The sequence below is a fragment of the Mesoplodon bidens genome (genome assembly GCF_964165515.1).
Source record: "Mesoplodon bidens genome assembly, chromosome: 13".
Lineage (NCBI taxonomy): Eukaryota > Metazoa > Chordata > Mammalia > Artiodactyla > Ziphiidae > Mesoplodon > Mesoplodon bidens.
In genome coordinates this window covers 62,849,735-62,866,309 of record NC_138169.1, presented here as the reverse complement: position 1 = coordinate 62,866,309, position 16,575 = coordinate 62,849,735, and the positions used below count along the sequence as shown (strand labels likewise).

The window sequence follows — 16,575 nt, the reverse complement described above, 5'->3', positions numbered from 1 at the left end:
TCTGGCCCCCAATTACCTCCTCCCAGGCTGTGTTGGGGAGGAAATAAGATAACAGAAGAGAAAGAGCTTTGAGTTAGGGAAAATCCACTCTGCAGACAGGACGAATGCTGAAGTCGGAGCCCGGGCCCCCCCCTCACACCCTGCCCTCGTCCCCAGCTGCCAAACCCCTGCCCCATCTTTCTCCCCGACTCTGCTATCCTCCTCACATGGGCAGGGTCGACCTTTTCTGCAAAACTGTGGAGGCAGTGATCCTGCCATCTGCCAGCCCTGGGGTTCTCTCTTCTCAAGATGGGTGAAGTTTGATAAAAGTTGTTCAAACTGAGATATGGGGGCACAGCTCCCTGAGGGGGTCAGTGTTGGCAGAGAGGTTGCTGAAAGTGTCACCTGCATAAAGATGCATCTGTATAGCCAAGTAAGGCACGGAGGGAGGGTTTTTTGAGGGTGTGTCATGGAAATATGATACATTTTTATCATCAAAATTAATTTTCTACTCCATCCGGGTCCTAGAAGTCTCAAATCGCAGGACATTGCCGTGGTCCCCTTCCCTCTGCCACTTTCTGCACCTCAAATTCTATTTATCCGCATGCTGAACTAACCTACCCCCCAAACTGACTGTTCCTCCCATCTTCCCTGTTTGTCTACATGGTCTTACATTTTCCCAGGCACCCCCAGACCTCCCGCCCCTGAGCCCCTGCCCATTGACTCAGTTCTGCTCACTTCCTCCTATGGGAAGGCCCCTCTTGCAAGCCCTCCTCCCCCGGAGCCCTGGTTTGGGCTTCCAACAGCCCTGGATGCCCACCACGGCCTCCTCCCCGGCTCAGCCCCCTGGGCTCACTCCCTGTCATCAGTTGCCAGAATAAGAAGTTGTTGAAGCACCACTCTCCCCAGGCGGCCCCCAGTGGCTAAAGGAGCAAGTCCAACTCTGCCGGAGCTTCCAAAGGTCTTCAGAAACTGACTTCAAAATACCTTCCAGCCTTTTCTCCCTTATTCTCCCAACCTCATGTTGCTTATCCCCTGGAGTTGTTCTCTCAGGAGAACCACTCAAAGACAGGACAATGATCCCAGTGCCTCCTGAAGATGTGCAAGGCAACAGGTCTGCACACATACCCCGAGACACACACACACAGACACACACACACACCCCTCCTCAATAAGCACTCTCTGTTCTTGGTAAATCAGCAGAGCCACTTGACCTTGGCCAAAGTCTCACTCCATTCCGGTCCCCACCTGGAGCTCTCGCTTCTCTTCCTCCTGTATACATACCAACCTTTGAGGCACATCTCAACCCCACTTCCTCAGCAAGTCATCCCTGACTTTATTTGATCCCTTGGCCAGTAAATTCCTACAGGTGTGGGGGAGGGGGGCAGCCACCTAGCATGCCCGAGGCACCTGCTCTGTGCCAGGTGCCTTTGAAAAGTCTGCACACCACACACCCTATCAGGTAGGTATAATGATAGTCATTGTTTAGATGATGCTCAGAGCAGTGGCCTAAGTTCACCCTTCCCAGTCAAGACTGGAGTAGGACTCAACCACTGGACTGCTCCAAGCTCTTCCCACCTCAAGTCAGGATGTCCTTGCCATCCGTTTGGGTGCTGTGGCACAGAATATCTCAGCGTCTGGTTTCCTAAGCATTCATCTTCCAGCCTCAGCATAAGCCTCAGGAGGGCAGGCACCCAGGTCCTACACTGCTTCACTTGGCCCCAAGTAGAATTCAATGAACACTCATTAACTAAATGAACAAACAAGTGAGTCAGTGAATGAATGAATGACTGAATACATGAAAATACAGGCATTGCAAGTGGTTCGGCTGTGGGGTTCTGAATATTTGCTTTTAGTTTTTAAATCATCCAGAAAATCTGAGCCTCTCTAAGGTAAGCTTTCCCCTCTGATTCTCTTAGAAATATATTGGTTCATCTGTGGCCAAACCATACCATACTAATAAAAACTAATTCACATTCATATTATGTTAAGCCAGGAATTTTTAAAGAGCTATTTAGATTCAAAGAGAAGCCAAGGCACAAGTGTCTTGCACATTTGAGCAACTGTGGTCAGCTAGGACTGAGACATCCAGTCACTCCCTGAGTCGGAGTCAAGGGCCTGTGTCTCCTGGCCAGGAAAGGGGTTTCACATTGCACTTGGATCCAGCACAGAGCTGTTGCTTCCCTAGCCCAGAAAAGCATTAAGGTTTCCAATGGACACCGCAGGCTGCTTATTTAAAGGTGGGAAGGACATAGTGCGTAGGGCAGGAAGTGAGCAAACTACGAAAGGAAGAGAGGTGAGAGGTGAGAGGTGGCCCAGTCTCTGTTATCAGCATATTAGGGCATGGAGGCTCTTGGTGCTCTTTTCCCATAACCTTGAGTGATTAATAGTATTTGCTGATTTATGAGAACTATTATTCAAGTAAGCTCCTCAATTAGGTGGACCTTATCTGGTGCTAGTTTCAGGAAAGAAGTTCTCTTATTCAAAAGAAAAAGCCATAAGCAAGAACTATGTCCCATCTTATTACAAAGTTCAGTGTAGGATCTGTGAGCAGAAGGCTTTTCCAAAATCCTTTAGAGTTAAACTTTATTAAAACAGGTACACATCTGTTGGCAGAGAGAGTAGATATAAAGTACAATGGCTTTGTCATGACTGGATCATCCAGTCAGAGGAAAAGTCTCCTTCAGATAAATATGTTTATTCTGACAATCTGGATGAAAACACAGTATGCATTTGGTAAACTGCTAAAACATGACTTCCCATTAACCCACTAACTTTCTTTGTTATTACTAGGTTACTAAACCATCCTCAAAACGTATTGACCAAATAATTCCAACATACGTAACATTCACTTAAAGAAATAAAATCTTAGAGTTGCTTAATAGCAATCTAATGAACTACTGCTCTCTAGGACAGAAATGACGGCCATCACCTGAGTTGGGGTAGTTTTCCTTATTGTTGAGGTTGGTTGGAAGATGGTTTATTTTGCTTTCTCAAACTAGGAACAAAATTAAACATTTCATGAAAACCAAAATAAAATGAGAAGGAGAGGAGAAGAAGGAGGGGGAGAAACAAAATCCTTGAAGACCTGCATATCCCTTCTTACAAAAACTACAGCATGAGCCTCTGCTGGGAACTTGCATGTGTGTCCATGTGTCACAGTAAATCAGCTCAGCTTTCCCTTCTGGGCTGGAGAGAGCATGAGAACAAAGGGCCAGAGCAGAAAGGGCAGCCATGGGGGGAGCGGAGAGCCGCACCAAGCCACAAAGAAGGCAAGGAAGCGCTGTGGTCAGGCAGGGGTGCGCCTGCCCGGGAAAGGGACGCTGGAAGCGGGCAGAGGCGGGCCAGGAGACAGCCTACGGGAGCGAGGAGGAAGCACATTGGCCCAAGGAAGAGCGGCTCCAGAACGATGACCCTTTGAAGGAACCATGAATTTCTTTAATCAACTAATTTCCGCGGTGACTAAAACGCCTCATTTGTCAAGGCTTGTTCTGAGCTGAACTTGACTAGGTGTAATTGACAAATGCTTGAATTTGGGTTCCACTCTGGGGAAAAAGTACCTCTCCACTGGCTCCTCAAATATAATTATGGAAAAAAGACATATTTTAAGGGCTCTTCTTCCAATTCAATTTGGGGTAAGGTCATGACTTCCTTCCTGATCCCCCCAACACACTCTGACAATGGCAGAGATCTGGCTTTCTTTCTCAAGAGGGGCACTACGGCCACAGATGAGGCAGCTGTCAGGAAACTAGGCTGTAATCAGCTTTAAATGGCTCACAGCCTGCAGAGGGCACAGACCCTCTTATTCCTACAGTAACAGGTCAGGCTGCTGGCCCTGGGATGAATGTGGGAGTGGTCTGAGTTGGTTTCTGTTTCAAACATCTTCCTTATGCAGGATCTCAAGGCAAAACTTACACCACAGGTCCCAACAATTTAAATATGCACACAGAAGAGGGTACTTTGAAATTCCAGATCATGGCTTCAACTGCATGTAACATGTCACCCCCAGCATGACTTATAAGGACAGTAAATCAATAAAACAGTAAAAAGAAAAGTTAAAACACAACTGAAAATGGGTTTTTCAGGCGAGTCTGAAATGCTACAAGATTGCTAGTTAAGAACAGTATCCCTTTTCTCAACCTAAGTGTTACAGCCCCACCTCTTCACCAGCATCATAAACTGAGTGCCCATGTAACTTGGAAACTGAGATGAAATGTGGAGGCTATTGGGTGGGTACACAGGTAACCAAAGATAGGAGTTCCTTCTATGCAGTAGAGCTAGTTTGGTGTGACAGGACAACTGACCCACCCCCGCATTGCCCCAGACATCTGCCGTAGAAAGATATGGACTAGATGAGATTAAAGTCACCATATCTGTACCACAAAACAAAACAAAACAAAACAAAAGTTAAAAAAAAAAAAAACCAGAAGGCATTCACTCAAATCTTACAATGGGAGGTGGGAGTGGTGGGTGGGTGGGTGAGGGTGGGAATAGAAAAGCAAGGGGGAAAATCTAAACAGCAGGATACAACAATAAATGGGAAAACAGCAAGAGAAAAAGCACACTAGGTTAATATAGGAAACTAGTTCTTTATTGAGAGATTGTATATTAGTATTAGTGGATTCTGTGTGTAACAATGTCATCATGCACACGATACAAAAAAAAAAAAGGCTGGGCCCACCATGCTTCGGAAGGGCAACAGAACAAAAGCAGCGTACAATGAGCAGATGGCCCGGGCTACACGAGCACAGTACGTTTCAGCAGGGTAACATCTCTAACCGAGCGCTGTACATTGTCAACTGGGGGATGTAAAAAAATACAGATCATGCTTTAGTTTTAGTACAAGAAAAGGTGAAAAAGATACACAACCGAAAGGATATTTGATACAGAAAAAATTACCCACAAAATAAGAACAGGAAGTAATTCAGCACAGCAGAACACGCTATCCCTGTTTAATGGAAAACCATTTTGCTGGGGATCCTTTTTCTTTTCTTTTCTTTTTTCTCTTCTCTTTCTTTTCAGATTGCCAAATGGCAATCTGGGGAGGCCACTTGGGACTTTATTTTGGAAGGGCCCTTGAAGTAGGGGCCTTATTCTTTATTGCTGCTGTTTTGTTTCAGTTTTCAAGCAGGTCTGGCCAGCGAGGCGGCAGAAGGGAGCCGGCTGTTAAAGGGGCAGCTCTGAGGGCCAGGGCGGATGTCCAAAGATGCTCTTGACATTGTACAATGAAACAATTAAGACACCATGGCTATGGCTCCCCCTTAAGTCAAGGACCTTGCTACACCAAATTTTCAGAGTAGCAGCAACTGTCATTTCATCAAAAATTGTCATATCTATATTTATTATTCTTTGCCTCTGACTAAATATAATCTCTTCACTTATGCCTGGGTGCTACCAGGAAGCTAGCTGCTGGCCACCCAGATAAGTGGGAAATGGGGTGCTACAGCCTCCAAGCCAAGGCAAAAGGAATCCACTTAACAGGGATTTACAGTGCAATGTACTCGGCTAAACAAGATGAGATACAAAAATGGTTATTTCTCTACATCTATTCTGAAATGGCCTACATCCTATACTACTACAATGGAAACTAAAAGGAACAGATTTAAGCTGGCAAGCTATCTAATAATTTTACAAGAAGATTGTGGTTTAGGACCTTGTTGAGTTAAGCATTAGTATCCTCTATCGGAAGGTCATGAATTCTTATCACATTGTGCTAAATTTTACTCACAGCCCAATTAACCCTCAGCCCTTGAATTTCCTATGGGCGTGTTTGCCATGAAAGTAAACTTTGACTGACTGGCAGAATTTGTTTTCTTGGGTGTTTTTTTTTTTTTTTTTTGAGGTGGGGGTGTATTAAAAATAAAATTTAAAGGCAGCTGAGCAATTTGAATTTCAAAACATGGAATCAGCATCCTGCAATGGTATTTAGAGATTGGTGGTATTAATGAGGATGATAATGATTTAATCAGGATAATTATACTTTCAGGCTCAACATCCTTCTTAATCATTTTTGAATTTCTGCCTAGTGTAATGTTCCACACCCGTTTTAAGAGGAAATGCCAAGTAATAAGATATAATTGTGTATTGGGGGAGGGGTTGGCATTTCAAGGGAGATCTCACCCAGCCCCTCCCATTCCTATTCTTCACACACCCACTCCACCACCGCCCCCCACTGCTAGGCTGGCCTGAGATAGGGGATACTGCCGCTTAAATAGCAATGCCTTCCTCAGATGGAGACAGGAGATGGTTAAGAGGGGTGTCACAATACAGCTAAATGCGGAGGCAGAAGGGTCACAGCGCACACAGCAGCGAGTTGACCATTCACTGAGCTACACAATGAAGAAAAAAAAAGATTTGATAAATGCAGAATGTCATCATTCTATCATCACACGAAAAAACTGTGGTTCAAACAGGCCTAAGGGGGCCAACCTTGCCTTTTAGGTTCTGGGGACAGGCTGGGTCTGGGGACAGCTGGGCTGAAAGAAAGAGGGCTGGGCTTTCATTCTCTTGCCCAGTCGGGCCCCTGGGGCGCACTAAAGCGCCGGCTTGCGACACCACCCCCCACTCTGACTTGGTGGAGCAGCCCTGGCCGCAAAGGGAAGACATCATTCTGAGCTTGAGGGAGGGGGAGTGGGGGAGGGCCTCAGCCAGCAGGGATTTAAGCAGACGTGGAGTGGGAGAGGATAGCAGAAACATTTCCAAGAAGAGAAATGTGAGTCCAGAGGCAGAGTACAAAAAGAAAAAATAATAATAATGAATCTAAATGCATCTCGGATTTGCTTTGGGAGGTGGGAGTTTCTGATTAAAAGAAAATGGAAGAAATGTGAAGGGAGGAGAAGAGGGGAAAATCAAGCTATTGTTGTAGCAGAATGTAAGGGAAAGGGGATGTGGGGCAGGGGACCGTGCAAACACACCCCATATATCACAGTTAAAAACAAAGCCGGCGCCGGCCTGCTGCTTTGTCAACGCCTGCCCGGGGCAAAGGCCTGGCTTGGGGGCAGCGTCCCACCTCATCCTCACACACAGCGCAACAGCCAAGGGCCGGCACCCCGCTCCGGCCCGGCCCAGGGGTGCACAGCAGTGCACGTCTGACTCTCCGAGGCGCGCACACACTTGCACACACTCGCATACACACACACACAGACACACAAGCATCTTGAACCCATAAATGCAACTGTCATACAAAGACCATGGGGTGGGAGGGGTAGCACAAGGGCGATACACAAAAAGGGTTAAAAGGGGAGGAAAAGATGGGACGGGAAATCGTGCAAGTGCCCATGAGAATGCGGGGGCTGGGGCATGGCATAGGGCAGATGGGAGATGCAGATGCTAGGTCCCAGCTAACCAGCCATCGGTATCAACGACCAAATGATGGAGAAACACAAACAAAAATGACACGAAACACACACACCTCAAAAAAAAATCACAGGAAGCCAAGTACGCTTACACACACAGACACACGCGCGCGCGCACACACGCAGTCCTGTATCTCTCTCCGTCCTTCGATCACACAGGGCTAGGTATTGGGGGAAGGGGCTATGATTTGGGGGAACCGCGTCCGCCGCAAAGAATAAATAGTGGGGCTGGGGAGGGAGGGAGGGAGGGACTCAAATCGCCAAATCCTAACTTCACTGCAAAAGCTCCCACGAGGGCAGCCACCTCCACACTGGGGGTCCCCCCAAAAGGGAGAGGGGAGAAGCCACCGCTCGCCCCGCGTCCCCGCGGGTGTGCCCTGAGCCCTCCGCCGCCCTCGGCGCCCGCCCCCACCCCGGTGCCCGCGGCGATCCACGCTCCGAAGCGGACCCCGAAAGGAAAAAGCGATACCTCTGTTTCGCACAGAGCCAAACACTGGAAGCACGAAATAGCCGACGTGGACCAGGACCATCCTGGCTCCTCGCGCGGCGGCGGCGGCGGCGGCGGCTGCGCGCGGGCCCTTTGTGGCGCGGCTCCGGGGCGCGGGCGCGGGCGGCGGCGGGGCTGCGGGAGCCGCCGGGGCGGGAGGCGGAGCGCGGGGCGCGGGCGGCGGTGGGGCGGCGGCTGGCGGGGAGACAGATGGCCCATGGAAAGGCTCCCTTCCCGGCCCCTCTCGACATTCAAAGGCGCTGGGGCCGCAGCTGCCGCCACACAAAGGCGCGCGCAGCCAATGGGAGCGGAGCGCAGCGCGGCGCGGCCTCGCCGGAACCGCGGGGGACAGCGGGGACCGCGGGAGCGCGGGTGGCGGGGGGGGGAGGGAGGGGTGACGGCTGAGAGGGAGCGGGCGGCCAATCGCGGTGGCCCGTGGCCGGGCGCGGGAAGGGGGTCAGCCCCGCGGGGTGCGTGGAGCCCCGCGCGGGTCTCTGGTCGCCCGCAGGCCGGAACGCGCGCGCGTGGAGCGCCCAGCACACAGACACGGGCGGCGTGCACACGGAACGTGCACACACCGAGAGCGACGTGCACCCAGACATGTGAAGGTGCCTTCGTGCGTCAGGAGAGACAGGCTCGAGCGCTCCAAGTGCACACGACCCGGAGGTCCTTGCACAGCGCTCCCGGGTCACTCGGGGACGTGCGCATGGAGGCTGGCCCACGTGCAGAGCCCGACTGCGGGCACAAGTGGAGCTGGAAAGAGAGCAAGCGCGGCACACGGGACGCAGGCACTGCCACACAGACCTGCACACACCGAAAGCCTTGTTAACCAAACACGTGCCAAGAACGCATTCCCAAAGACACACAGAGAGGACACACAATGCAGATATGTGCACTCCCAGGCTCCTTGCCTTCGCACCGCTTTGTTGCTTCTGCAGAGCACAAAGCTCACAACATTTATTTGCCGAATTGAAAACCGCTCGTACACTGAGGTGTGTGCACACGTTCTATAGAGGCACGCTCACCCAGAAAACCATTCGACCACCATTCTCCTCACTCGGACACAGGCACAACCAGCCATGTGCACAGACACGCCCACTTCCACAGCCCACAGGCACGTATATGACATCAGGGCTAGGAGGCTCCTCAGATTCACACGTGGAGGCACAGCCACAGTGTCTCGCGTGGCCTGTGACTGGCCTGCCAGGTACAAGCAAGACAGAAGCAAAGAGCCTTCACCCCGCAGCCCAGTTGTCAGGTGGACTGCTAAGACCTAGTTCCTACACACTTAGCCCACCTGCTGTGAAGATCCCAGCACTACCCTCAGACCAGGCTCACAGTCCTCAGCAAGACCAGAGTCTGCTTGGCATCCACATGCAGAAAGACAGGACATTTCCTACACCGAGACTTGTCTTCAGTGGCTCCTTTATTTAATGAGTCTGAGAAAACTAGATGGTAAAAGTGCAGTATGTGGAGCTGGAAAAAATCTAATCAACCAAACCTGCCTCCATTTTTGAGATAAGGAAAAGGAGGCCCATTCAGTGAACACACCTTGTGTTGTGTTTGAGGCCCCAACGCTTGCAGCCCAGAGGGGCCTCAGAAATGGAAGAGATGGTATCAGCATAGGGTGCTGGGAAAGGGGACAGCTAGGAGAAGCACCTAGCTGAGTAGGTGGGAGGTAGGGAGGGCAGTAGGAGTTGACTCCAGAAAAGTGACTTTTAAGTGCAACTTGAAGAATGAAGAATGGGAGAAGTGAGGTCAGGGGAAGAAGAAGACAGCAAAGGGAACACTGCAGATTGGCTTTGCCAAGACACCTACCATAGTCCCAGTGAGCACAACAGGGCAGGATCCCAGTGCACACATATCCCTCAGACCTCTTTTCCACCCCCAAACACCACTGCTGCCCTCAGAGAACTCAAGGATGAAAGCAGCTGGAGGAACACACCAACAGTTCCAGGCCCCTCTTTTGACCATCCTGTCAACCCACTCCTGCCCAGCTCTTTCCTTTCTTCATTATCTATCGAATAAACATAATGCCACCACTAATGAAAAATTTTTTAAGTGAAAAGAACTTAAGAAACACCTAACTACTAGAGTTTTTTCCTGTTCTGTTTCAGGCTTTGCCAGTATGCTTATACATGGGTTTTGTCATCATAACCTGCATTTTTTACCCTGCCTTTTAACTTAACGTTTTATCAGAAACATTTTCCCATCCTTCTACATAATTATCTTCCTAATTTTCATTTTAAATGTTTTCATAGTATTCCAACAAATGAATGTACTGTGAAATTACTTAATCATACTCTGTTCTTGGGCACTTAATTTGCTCCCAGTTTTCCATTACTGCAAATCACACCATGAACTTTCTCATGCCTCTAGCTTGTTGCTTTTGTTGAACTACAACTTCGAATAAACCTCTAGGATTGGCTGGCATTCTTTTTTTTTTTTTTTTGTAGTACGCGGGCCTCTCACCGCTGTGGCCTCTCCCGTTGCGGAGCACAGGCTCCAGACGCGCAGGCTCAGCGGCCATGGCTCACAGGCCTAGCCGCTCCGCGGCATGCAGGTAGCCCGCCAGGGAAGTCCCTGGGTGAACATTCTTTTCTTTTTTTTTGGAATTTTTGAATTTTATTTTATTTATTTATTATGCAGCAGGTCCTTATTCGTTATCTTTTTTTTTTTTTTTTGCGGTACGCGGGCCTCTCACCGCTGTGGCCCCTCCCGCTGCGGAGCACAGGCTCCAGACGCGCAGGCCCAGCGGCCACGGCCCATGGGCCCAGCCGCTCCGCGGCATGCAGGATCCTCCCGGACCAGGGCATGAACCCGCGTCCCCTGCATCTGCAGGCGGACTCCCAACCACTGCGCCACCAGGGAAGCCCAGTTATCTATTTTATACATATTAGTGTATATATGTCAATCCCAATCTCCCTGGGTGGGCATTCTTTATCTTACTTTATACCAGAGTAGCTCACAAAGGCTATGACTGCCCAATCTGACCTTGACAGCAGAGTAGTTCGGGTACACACTCCAAAATCAGATTGCCTGGCTTCACATTCCGGCTCTGCCACTTACTAGCTTGGATAAGTTATTTAACTTCTCCAGGCCTTAGTTTCAATAGCTGTAAAATGAGCATGATTATAGCAACCTTCCTCATAGGATTGATGTGAGGACCAAGTAATTTAATACTTGCAGAGAACATAGAATGGTGCCCAGCTCTCCAGCCCTAGTTCTTACCCCTTTACTTGTCCATCTCTCCTTGCCCACTACTTCTTGCCCTCCTGTTGTTTTTTTATGAGCGCCTAGTTAATGTGTTCAGTGGACATGCTACCATAACATGGAACATCCATCAGACGAAAGCAATCATCAAGGAACAGACCATCACTCTAACTAGGGAAATCTACCTACTAACCATACCCTTCATACCTGCATATTCACACATCAGAGAAACATAACAGGCAGATGCCAACATTCACCAATATACTGACATTCCCTCACAGGTCTACGCCTCTTGCTAAGAAGGAATCACTGTGCGTCAGGAAGACAAGCTTCATTTGTATGAAACCTACCACCTCTCAGCCTCAATGCACCCATCTGTCTAATATGGGTAATAATAACCTGCATTAAAGGTTTATTGTGAGGATCAAATGAGAAGATAGGTATGGATTCTGTAAATAATACAGAGAATTCTAGAAGCATAGATAAAGTAGTGTCTCCAAGAATGGAACTTGATTATTGTCTTGCCCATCTCCTTGTTACACAGATGAGGAAACTGAGGCTCAGAAATGGGCTTATGAACAAGGTCAGAGTTACAACCAGAATCCATTTTTCCCAGCATACAGCCTAGTACTTCCCATTTTCTTCCCATTATGTTGGGATGACTGTTTTCACTCCCCCTTCCATTACATAAAGTCCACAGAAGTACAATAAAGCAGGTTCCTAAGAATAGAAAGATTTATAGAAATATTTCATTCTTCGTGGTTTTTTTCTTTCTATGTTCTTCCCACCCACTGCCAAAATCAATACCTAGAGCATGTTTGCAGGCTTAGCATGTAAGACTCAAGAAGAAATATTAAAAATGAAAGGTGAAGGTCAGTCTATAATTCCTGATCCAAAATGGAGAAACTTGACTCTATAAAGTAGAAATAGCACTGCCACTTTGAACCTTGACCTACACTTTGATTCCTCACTCTCTTGTTTCCACTCTGGCCACCTGCAGAAAGGGTTCTATAGAGCCTCGTGTTTCTGGAGCCCAGAAGCATCTGTTTCAAGAACTACTCCTTTGAAGCCCAATATCAGATCTGGGTTATGACCACCACTGCCATTTAGTCAACAAATGAACACAAATCCACCTCTTCAGTCACGTAGACATCAAAAATTTTCCAAGACTGATGACCAGATTCCTGCTCTTCTCCAGGTTGTGTTGGCAACAGGTAGACACAGCTTTCAAAATCTGTGCCCAACAGCAGTGCCTCAATCAATGCACCCCCATGATTGGTGTCACAACAGCTCCTGTGCTGAACAAGGCAGGAGGTCTAGCTAGATGCAGCCTGCTGGGGACAGAGGCATGGCCCCAGGCACTGACAATCACTTGCGGGGATCTGGGCATAAACACAAGAAAAGAAAGGGATCCAAGAGGAGCTTAACCAGGCATGACGGTTTGTCAGGTGGAAGTCAGGGTGGGCTTGAGTACTCAAGGAATCCTTCAGGATAGAGCAGGGAAGAAGAGGACCCTAAAGGCTGGGTCCATTTCCAACAGGCTGAGAAAACTGGGGAGGCATTGAGTCAAGGAGGCAAAACAGGAACAAAAGCCAGAAGTAAATGCAGAAGAAGAAGCTGGAGATGGGGAAAGTGAGGGAAAGAGAAGGGGAGAAAAAGGAGGAAGAGAAGAGGGGGAGGGAAGGGAGAAGAGGGGGAGGGGAAGGAAAGGGAAAGGAACAGCAGCAGCAGGAGAAGCTTGGGATGAGTGAGGCCGTAGGAGACAGCTCAGGGCCTGGCTGAATGGAAATAGGGCGGTGGGACAGATAGGACCAGTGGGGACTGAATCTGTCACTCCTGTGCTCCTTGCGTACTCACTAAGTGCCCAGAGCATGTCTCAGCCCTCACACAGGTGGAGCCAACAGGAAACACAGCCAGGTACCCCGGGTCCACAACACCCCCTCTCCATTGTAACAGGGAAATTGTCTGAGCACCTGGCTTTCCAGGTTAAATGCTGAAGATCCCAGACCACCTGGCAGGGAGCTGGGGTCCTGTGACTCTACCCTGGGGAAAGGGATGGAAGCAGGGATGGCTTTCTTAGAAAACAGAGCTGATTTTGAGGATGCTAAGAAACCATTAAAAATAAGAATAATAATAAAATAACTGATAAATAGAAAGAATCAAGCGCATCTATCCTACCTTTTCTTCTATGAACTCCATTTCAGTATAATGAAAAATTGGATGAGGCAAGCTTCTCTTTATAGAAGTATTGACTAATAAATGAAGAAGTGATATAATGAAAGTACCATCTTAATGAAACAATAGTTCTGAACAATGACCACCAACAGCTGTTAAAATCACCAAAAGAGAGACATAGGACATGATTTGCCTCCTGATAAAAAAACAGACCACCACTCATAAAGTAGTCCTTCCAGAAAATGGAACCTGAGCCTAATCAAACCTCTAGGTCTAATTTCCAATTGATATGAAGCACCGGAAACAGAGAAACATATTAAAAGATACTATAAGTGTGCCCTTAGCAAAATCCAGATCATGGAAACTTTATGGGACAAACATTGCATTCAAAAAAAAATTATAAAGGGAAAAAAAGAGATGGAGGGGGGCCCTATAGAGGCATAAGGGATATATCAACCAAATGCAACATTTAGACTTTCATGAGATGTGATGAACAAATAAGCTATAAAAATAATTGGGGAAATGCAGACACTAGATACTAGTGATATTAGGGAATTATTGGGTTTTTAGATGGAATAATGGTTGTGGTTGTGTTTACACAACGAATCCTTATTTTCAGATGCTTTACAGATATATTAAATGGTCTATCCCAGGGAGAGGGGTATAGATGAAACTAGATTGGCATTGAGTTGATAATTGTTGGAATTAGATGAAGGATACATGAGGGTTCATTATATTATTCTCTTTACTTTTGTTTATGGGAAGGTTAATTTTATGTGACAACTTGAGTGGGCTAAGGGATGTCCAGATAGCTGGACATTAATTCTGGATGTATCTGTGAGGGTGTCTCTGGAAGAGATTAGCATTTGAATGGGTAGACTGAGCAAAGGAGATCACCCTCACCAATGTGGGTGGGCATCACCCAGTCCCCAGAGGGCCCCCATAGAACAAGAAGACAGATGATGAAGGGCGAATTTGCTCTCTGCTTAGCTGGGACATTCATCTTCTCCTGTCCTGGGACATCAGACATCGTGCTCCTGGTTCTCCGGCCTGTGGACTCAGGCTGGGAGCCACACCATTGGCTCCTCTTGTCCTCAGGCCTTGGGGTTTGGACTAGAACTACATCCACTGGCTTTTCTGGGCCTCCACCTCGCGGACAGCAGACTGTGGGACTTTTCAGTCTCCATGACTGTGTGAGCCAATCCCTTATTGAAAAATCTCCTTCTATATATCTACATCCTATTTGTTCCATTTCTCTGGAGAACCCTGACTAATACAGTTTATATTTGAATTTTTTTTAAGTAAGAAATACACAAAAAGACAGCAGGCACACATCCTTCACTGTGCAGGCACACAAAAAGATGTTTCTTCGGGTTGGGCAAAGTAGAAAACGGTGCTTTGTCCTGATAGGCCTCACAGCCCTAAGCCAGGAGCTCGGGCTGAATTTCAGTTCACACACCTATGGCAGCTGTGGACAGTTTACCTACTTCACAACCATCATATGAGAGAGAAATAAACTCCTGTCTTGTTTAAACCACTGTTTCTCTGGGTTGTGTTCACATCCAAACCTAATTCTTGCTGAAGGTAGGAGTGATTCATACAAGAGGCACCGAAAATACTGCAGGGGTTCCAATGAGGAGAGAGGTATCTAGCCAGGTGGATGGGCTAGCTACTGCTATGATAATATTACATGATAAATACTTATACAGTTGCAGTGGCGGACACCAATAAGCATTTATTCTCACACACGTGCGGGCTGGCTGGGGCTCGGCCTCACTGGCCAGCTCTGCCTGTGCGACGAGGCAGCTGCGGTGATGCTGCTGGTCTGTGGGTTGCTGGGAGCTCTGTTCCACGTGTGTCTCATCCTGCCTCAGGCAACCAGGACCTGGTCTTCTCCTGCAGTGGCAGGGGCAAACACAAAGCCTCTGAAGGTATACCAGCTATGAGAGCAGCTTGCATGGAGGCCAGAGAAGCCAAGGCACTGGGTTAGTTAAGAAAACAGCCAAGTTTATTGGATGGGAATAGAGTCGCGGAAGGGGCTGGTGTACACACCTGGTGAAGAAATTAGGAGTTTGGTAGGCAGTGGGGAACACTGGAGGTTTCTGAGCAGAGGTGTGAGCTAATCAGGAAGAGTAATCTGTGCACAAAATGAAGAGGTGTGGGTCGACTGGGACTGGGAAATCAGTTAGGGAGATAAATCATGGGGTGGTGGGGTCGAAAGTCAGACTTCAGAATGGCACATTGATCCAGAAGTGTAAAGGAGGAACAGGGGACACGCCTGGAACTTTTAACCAGGAAAAAGAATGTTCTATAGGCACTCCCTCCTTTATGAGGACGTAAAATTCCAAAGGTGGTTCCCAAGCCCACCTGTTCCTAAATCCAAAGTGATGCCATTCAAGGGATCTCATATACTCATCTCTGAAAAGTTCCACTTTACTCTCATTCCCTTTGTAATTATCTGATTCTAACTCTTACTAACTGTTCCACATTTTCTCCAAGTTTGCTCTTATTTGCATGAGGCAGTCATATATATTCATAAATCAACTCAAATGTAAGGACGACCACAGCAAACATGCCTCAGATTGAGGAGGACTACAATGGTGCTGCAGAGTGCTAGGTGCCCCCATTGTCTGTATGACTACGTTCTGACCAGTGAGATATAAGCAGAAGTTCAAGTATGATTTCCAGAAGGTGTTAAGGCAAGGAGGTGTGCCTTTCTCCTCTCCTTTATTATTTGCACTAACTGGAAGATGATGTAAGGGCAGGAGCTGGAGCAGCCATGTAAGACCATAAGGTGGAAAGTACATAGTGAATCTCATGCAGATGGTGTAGAAGCGAGTTTGAAAGAGCCTGGACACTAGATGCTTTCATAAACCCACCCTACCAGCCCCAGATGGCCTCTCTGTGACTTCTTTAAAATAGGAAAGAATTAAATTTCTAAATCATTGAAGCCATTGTTATTTTGCAACTTTCCCTCACTTTCTCCCACATGCAGCCACGTGTAACATCACCAGGTGACCAGTGATTCCTGTCTACATGGGTACAGACAGAGGTGAGATGTTTCTCCTGGGATGCAAGGATCTGTTCAGGCTTCTGGACACGTGTAAGCTCTAAGTTCCTAAGTAGAGGCACTACTTCCATGCACGTCAAGATGCAGAGAAGAAGGGAAGGAAATGTCCAACATAGTCAATGCACGTTAGGGCAGACGGAACAAATTGAGAGTGAGGGGAGGAAAGAGTTAGCCTGTCCTTGAGGCAACGGGGGTGTCAGGACTTTTCTTAGTTCCTTGGTTTCCTCATTCTCCCTCTGCAGTGTCCACCTTGGTTGGTGGGGTCGGCGAAGGGTAGAAATCCATGCAGGGAGTGG

At 47.9% G+C, this 16,575-nt stretch overlaps 1 protein-coding gene across 1 annotated transcript in view; it reads right to left on the bottom strand.

Annotated features, from left to right (window-relative positions):
- ARK2C (arkadia (RNF111) C-terminal like ring finger ubiquitin ligase 2C) overlaps window positions 1-7,879 on the bottom strand; it is a gene marked incomplete at its 3' end in the record, with an annotated part of 106,464 nt that extends 98,585 nt beyond the window's left edge. The window contains exon 1 of the mRNA XM_081252789.1: window positions 7,804-7,879. Within this exon, the coding sequence (XP_081108915.1) occupies window positions 7,804-7,864 (61 nt within the window). The 5' untranslated portion in view covers window positions 7,865-7,879. The remainder of the gene's footprint in view (window positions 1-7,803) is intronic.
- Window positions 7,880-16,575: the final 8,696 nt, after the last annotated feature.